Source organism: Gossypium raimondii, chromosome 11 (genome assembly GCF_025698545.1).
Source record: "Gossypium raimondii isolate GPD5lz chromosome 11, ASM2569854v1, whole genome shotgun sequence".
In the NCBI taxonomy this organism is placed as follows: Eukaryota; Viridiplantae; Streptophyta; class Magnoliopsida; order Malvales; family Malvaceae; genus Gossypium; species Gossypium raimondii.
Genome location: NC_068575.1, coordinates 47,296,782 through 47,303,163, shown reverse-complemented (window position 1 = coordinate 47,303,163; position 6,382 = coordinate 47,296,782). Strand labels below are relative to the sequence as shown.

General features: G+C 34.4%; 1 protein-coding gene across 1 annotated transcript; it reads left to right on the top strand.

Annotated features, from left to right (window-relative positions):
- On the top strand, positions 1-3,266 carry LOC105803513 (receptor-like protein kinase FERONIA). The gene has a single exon (XM_012635734.2). It carries the CDS (start codon positions 308-310, stop codon positions 3,032-3,034), a length of 2,727 nt encoding a protein of 908 aa, XP_012491188.1. The 5' UTR covers positions 1-307; the 3' UTR covers positions 3,035-3,266.
- The last annotated feature ends 3,116 nt before the right edge of the window (positions 3,267-6,382 follow it).

Genomic DNA, 6,382 nt, shown 5'->3' with positions numbered 1-6,382 from the left:
GTCTTCCGTGACTCTCATTTGCATTACGACATTATACCACTGATATTATATGATAGTTTGGCTTTCAATCCTTTTCTTAATCTTTGGTCGTCGGTCAGTTTAATATTTGTACAAAAAAAAAGGGCACCGTGCCATTGTTGAAAATTGACCCCCGGGAAAGAAAACTGAGGAAGGTGACGGGAAAAGAGAGAATGTTGTATGAAATTTCAAAGCAATACACTACTTAAAGACTTCATAATTTCTTTCTAGCTTATTTCATCTCTGATCCCTTTCTTCGTATCTGTCTCTCTGTTTTCCCTCCATAGCAATGGAGTTTACTAGTTTCTGCCTTCAAAGCCTGTTATTTCTCATGTTTCCATGTTTCTTCTTCTTCTTCATTGGATACCTTTCTGTCCCTGTTGCCGCTTACACCCCCATCGAGAACATCACAATCGACTGTGGTTCTTCTGGCGGTCAATCTATCGATCGCCGTCTTTGGGACGGAGATGTCAACGGAAAATTCACCCCTTCAGAGCAACAAAGCAATAACAACAAATCATCCATGCCTTCAACAGCACCTATACAGAACTCGGTTGAGCAGGTCCCGTACATCACAGCCCGTCTTTCTCGCTCTGAATTCACCTACTCCATTCCCTTAACCGCCGGTCAAAAGTTCATTCGCCTCTACTTCTACCCGACAACATATCCAGGCTTTGACGACCCTTATAAAGCTTTCTTCTCTGTCAAAGCAGGTCCCTATACCCTTCTCAAGAATTTCAGTGCTTTACTCCATGCACAACGCCAAGTTACTCTGATCAAAGAATTTTGTGTAAACGTGGATGGAAGTCAAAGGCTAAACTTAACCTTCACCCCAAGTCCTGATATCTCTGATTCTTTTGCTTTTATCAATGGAATTGAAGTTGTTTCCATGCCCACCAATCTATATTATACAGCAGGTAGTGAAGATGAGGTGCCTTTTCTAGGCCAGGCTGAAGGACGCTCCTACTTCCTAGAAAACAACACTGCCCTTGAGAGAGTGTACCGACTCAACGTCGGTGGGAGCCAAATCTCTCCGGGAGATGACACTGGAATGTTCCGGAGCTGGTCAAGTGACGACGACTATTTGACAATAGCGAATCCAAGCGCTCTTCCCGTTAATAACACTGTTAATCTCACCTTTAGCACTATATCATCATTCTCGGCTCCGAAGAATGTTTATGTCACTGCCAGAACCATGGGACAGAACAAGACTGAGAATGATAAGTACAATCTGACATGGGAGTTTCCCGTTGATTCTGGGTTCAGTTACTATGTAAGGTTACATTTCTGCGAGTTCCAGATAGAGATAACGAAAGAAGGTGACAGAGTCTTTGAGATCTTCTTGGCTAATTTAACAGCAGAAACTCAAGCAGATGTTATAACCTGGAGTACCGGGAATGGGTTTCCAGTGTATAGGGATTATGTTGTGACAATAGGAAGAAACGGAAATCAAAAGCAACAAAATCTCTCAGTTGCTTTGCATCCTGCCCCGGCATGGAGGACTCTTTACTCTGATGCCATCTTGAATGGGCTAGAAATCTTCAAATTGAGCAATGGTGTTGATCTTTCCGGACCTAATCCGGATCCCATCCCGTTAAGCCCTCCAGGGAATTCACCACCGGCACCAACCAAGTCCAACAATACCAGCAAAACAATAATTGGTATCGTGGTTGGTGTAATTGCGGGCTTGGTTGTTCTCTCTCTCATTTGTTTCTTGATTTTCCGGCGAAAGAGGAGAGTCAAAGATTCAGGTTCCAATGACGGAGCTTCATGGTGGAGCCAATTTTCCTTTACAACGAAAACCACCAAATCAACAAAGTCAACCAAGTCCCGTGGCTCATCTCTACCCTCCGATCTCTGTCGCTACTTTTCCCTGGCTGAGATCAAAGGGGCAACCAACAACTTCGACAGTGTTTTCATTATCGGGGTTGGCGGTTTCGGTAATGTATACAAAGGGTTCATCGATGGTGGGGCTACCCCTGTTGCAATCAAACGGTTGAATCCCGAGTCTCAACAAGGGGCTCACGAGTTCAAGACCGAGATCGAGATGCTCTCGCAGCTACGCCACCTCCATTTGGTGTCGTTAATCGGATACTGCAACGACGAAGGCGAGATGATACTTGTGTACGATTACATGGCTCATGGTACACTTCGTGATCATCTTTACAACACCGAAAACGCTCCTCTCGCATGGAAACAACGTCTACAGATTTGTATTGGTGCCGCTCGTGGGTTGCATTACCTTCACTCGGGTGCAAAACACATCATCATTCATCGAGACGTGAAGACAACGAACATCTTGTTGGATGAGAAGTGGGTGGCTAAAGTTTCGGATTTTGGGTTGTCTAGAATAGGCCCTACCAACATGTCCAAGGCACATGTTAGCACAGTGGTGAAAGGTAGCTTTGGGTATTTAGACCCGGAGTATTATCGTCGTCAACAATTGACGGAAAAATCTGACGTATATTCATTTGGTGTGGTACTATGTGAAATACTATGTGCGAGGCCCCCAATTAGTCGAACGGTCGAGAAGGCACAGATAAGCTTAGCAGCATGGGCTCAACAATGCCATCGAAGAGGAACTCTTTACAAAATCATTGATCCATTTTTGAGGGGTAAGATTGCACCCGAGTGTCTGAAAAAATTCGCTGAAGTGACAATGAGTTGTTTGCTGGACGAAGGAATTGAAAGGCCATCGATGGGCGATGTGGTGTGGGGACTTGAGTTCGCACTACAACTGCAAGAAAGTGGTGAGGCCAAGCTTAAATCTGTTAATGGTGGGGCTGCCACTGAAGCAGACATTGATGAGGAGGCCCCCTTTAAAAGCCAAAGCCTTGAATTGGAAGATGACAGTGGGGACGTTTTCAGTAGCCTCGGCGATCATGTCCTCAACTCCAAGAGCACTAGCACTTTCAGTTTGACGACAAGTGATGATCAAAGTTTTGCCAGCAAGGATTCCGGCAGACTCTTGTCTAAGGCAGTATTTTCTGAGATTAGAAATCCGGAAGGACGATGATCAATCATGTGATCTGTTGATAGAGTAGCAGATTGTTAGTTTGCAAGTCAAAACCATGGCAACTTCAACTATGAAAAAAGAATACCCTTGAAGCTGGTAGTGATGACCAAGTAAATGGTCGTATTTAAATATTTGTATGGTAGCTTCCTTAAATATATTAGATTTTAAGTTAGGTATGATGTACCTCATATGAATTACTTAATGCCTTTGACCAGCTTTTATCATTTAATAACGGTGTTATTAATTAATAATTTTCTCTGTTTTACAATTCCTAAAAATTTCCTGAAGTTTTTAGACTCCACAAACAAGGTTAGAGTTGACATTAAGAGTATATCGTGTTATCTAATCATTGCGATTATGACTAAATGATGAAAACTTCTAATTTTCTTAATTTTGGTATTTAAAATAATTATTCTAACAATTAATTGTCAAATCAAACCCATGAATAATTTATATTCTACTAATTTACCAATGATTTGTTCCTACTATTAGTCATAATGAAATAGCATTTTATAAGTATTAATCTTTGTAATTACGAAATTTACTATCAAGTTTTTCTATTATATTTGCTATTAATCGCAAATTATAAAGAAAAATGAAGTAATCATTTTATTATGAAAATTTTGCAATTTAATGATGTAATATTTATAAGTTAGCTTGGAAAATTAATATAATTTTAAATCAAAATTGATGTACAAAAATAATAGCAATATTTGTAAATGTATAGCTTATGTAAATGATGAATTTACAATTATTATTGTATCCATCATAATTTGTTACTCTGTTATGAATTATTAATTACTATAATTTTGTTAATAATTAAATTTAAAATTTTTAATTATTTTGTTCATTTAAAATGATTTAACACATTAACTGAGTCATGAAGCAAATTCCCCAACAGTTGGTTTCTTCTATATAAATAAACCAGGCCCATCCCCTCTCAACTGCTCCACTCGTTTGGGCCTCAGCTAGGGCCGTGGGATTGAAGGGTTCGTTAATACATCAACAGTTGGTTTCTTCTATATAAAATCCTCAAATTGGTCATCAAATTTTTCATTAGAAAAATGTGTAAGTTTTGTGTATGTATAATATTTGAAAAGTGTTGATAAAACCAAAACAGTAACCCAAAATATCTTTGTATCAAAAGGAAAATGGTACACAGCTGCTTTGTTTTGAATCCCAACATCCATTTTTTTAATGTAGACCATTATAAAATTATGGTTAAATTTTGTAATTAATCTCTGTATTATGTGTAATTGTGAATTTAGTTCTTATGCTTTAATTTGGTTAATTTTAGTCTTTATATATTTTATTTTTAAAATTTTAGTCTTAACCAAATGGTAAAAGTTAAATTCTATTATTTCCAAAAGTTGATACTACAAATATCTTATCATATGTGTAATGCCATGTTCACTTGTTATTTTCACATATTACTCACAAAAAAGTCAGCTACTGGATTTAACGATTGTTGTTCGAGTCAAGATTGAAATTTAAAATTTTGAAAAGTATAGAGACTAAGAATGATCCAATTGGAGAATATGAACTAAATTTACAACTTTACACATTGCAAAGGACTAATAGCAGAGTTTAGTCAAATAAATTTAACTCTACCTTTTGGACTAGGATTGAAATTTCAATATTCAATAAGTATATGGGCTAAATTGACTAATTCAAAAAGTACTAGATTAGAATTGATCAAATTAAAGTATAAGGATTAAATCCACAACTTACACAAAGTATAGGGGCTACTAATAGAATTTGACCTAAAATTATAATTTTACATACTTTTATAATTTTTATAATTAATATTTTAATAATTTTATCATTATATTAGTATAAATAATCTTTTATGAATTTGAATAAATTAAAATGTTTAACTATGTGCTCAATATAAAAAATTATTCAATCGTTAAATATATTGATATATAGTGTTTTTCAAATAATACAATAGAGATATCGAATTGATTTAAATCAATTCAATATTGAAACTTTGGACATATGATTAGCACAATTATATTATTAAATCTAAATCTAAACGGTTGAACTAACAATTTTTTAGTATGACTAAAATATCCTTTATGTTCATTTTACGATTCATAAACATTAATTCTTTTGAAGTTCGTGGTTACTCCTCCTTACAATGTCACCTCCTAAGCTTGAACTTCAGTTCTCTCTATGAGAATGCTATATATTTTACCATTGCACTTAACCTTGGTTAATTGATAAAATATTAATTATATTGCAAGTGAAACTTTTTTGTAATTCTACATTAATGTGTTGTATATTTATATTGTATTTAAGGGTTTAATGAGTTGACTATTATAAAAATCTTTCCCTTTATAAAATAATAACTAAATCTCGACTCACTTCAGCAATTATCAAAGACTTTTTTATAAAATAATAAATATAACTGTGGGTATATTTTTATCATTTTAAATCATGTGAAATATTAGAAAATGTGTTTGACAGAATTTGAATCCAAAATTAGTGTAATAACATGAGGAAAACCTTATTTGTTACATATGTATTACAATAGTTCAACATAAAATAAAGAATAATTAGTACAAATATAAACTTGAAATTAGAAATATGAGAAATAACTCTTGTAAAAATAAGACCTCTTTGAAATAAGCGAAAATTTTTGTTTTGTCTGCTAAAATTATTCATAAGAGTGACTAAATATTACCAATTGAATTAGTTTATTGCTAACTCATACACTAAAATGTGTGTAAAAATAATACTCCTAGCAAAAGTAGCATTAATGTATTTACCATTTCAACTAAAGCTTCATTTGATCAAGAAATATTTTTTATAAACTTTTTAACTACATATTTTTCACCTACATTGTAGGTAGGTATACCATAATTTAGTATTTATACTTATCTTTAAAAGTTGTCTCCGCCTTAAAATTGCTTGATTTAAATTTGAAAGGGTTTGTTTTAATGACACTTGAGCATGGGTATCAAATATAATTTGAAGGGTAAAATGTTATTATAACACCCCAAATTCTTTTTTTGAATTGTTAAAATTTATTAAGTTAATTGATTTAGTTCAATGGTTAAGTGTTGTATTTGTGTGTGAGAGGTCCTATGTTCAAATCACTATTTTTTATTTTTGTTATTTTTATTTCAACCCTTGATTTAGAACATTTAACATATCTTTAAATTATGAGTTATTGTTAACAAGAATGAGCTTGTTGGTTTAGTGATAAGGTTTTAACTTGCCGAGAGGTCTTGTGTTCAATTTCTGTGGGGTTAAGGGTTATTTTTTTATTTCACGTTCACAAATAGGCATGCTAGATTATGCATTTCATCTATCTATATATACAGATAAATAGGTTGACCTATA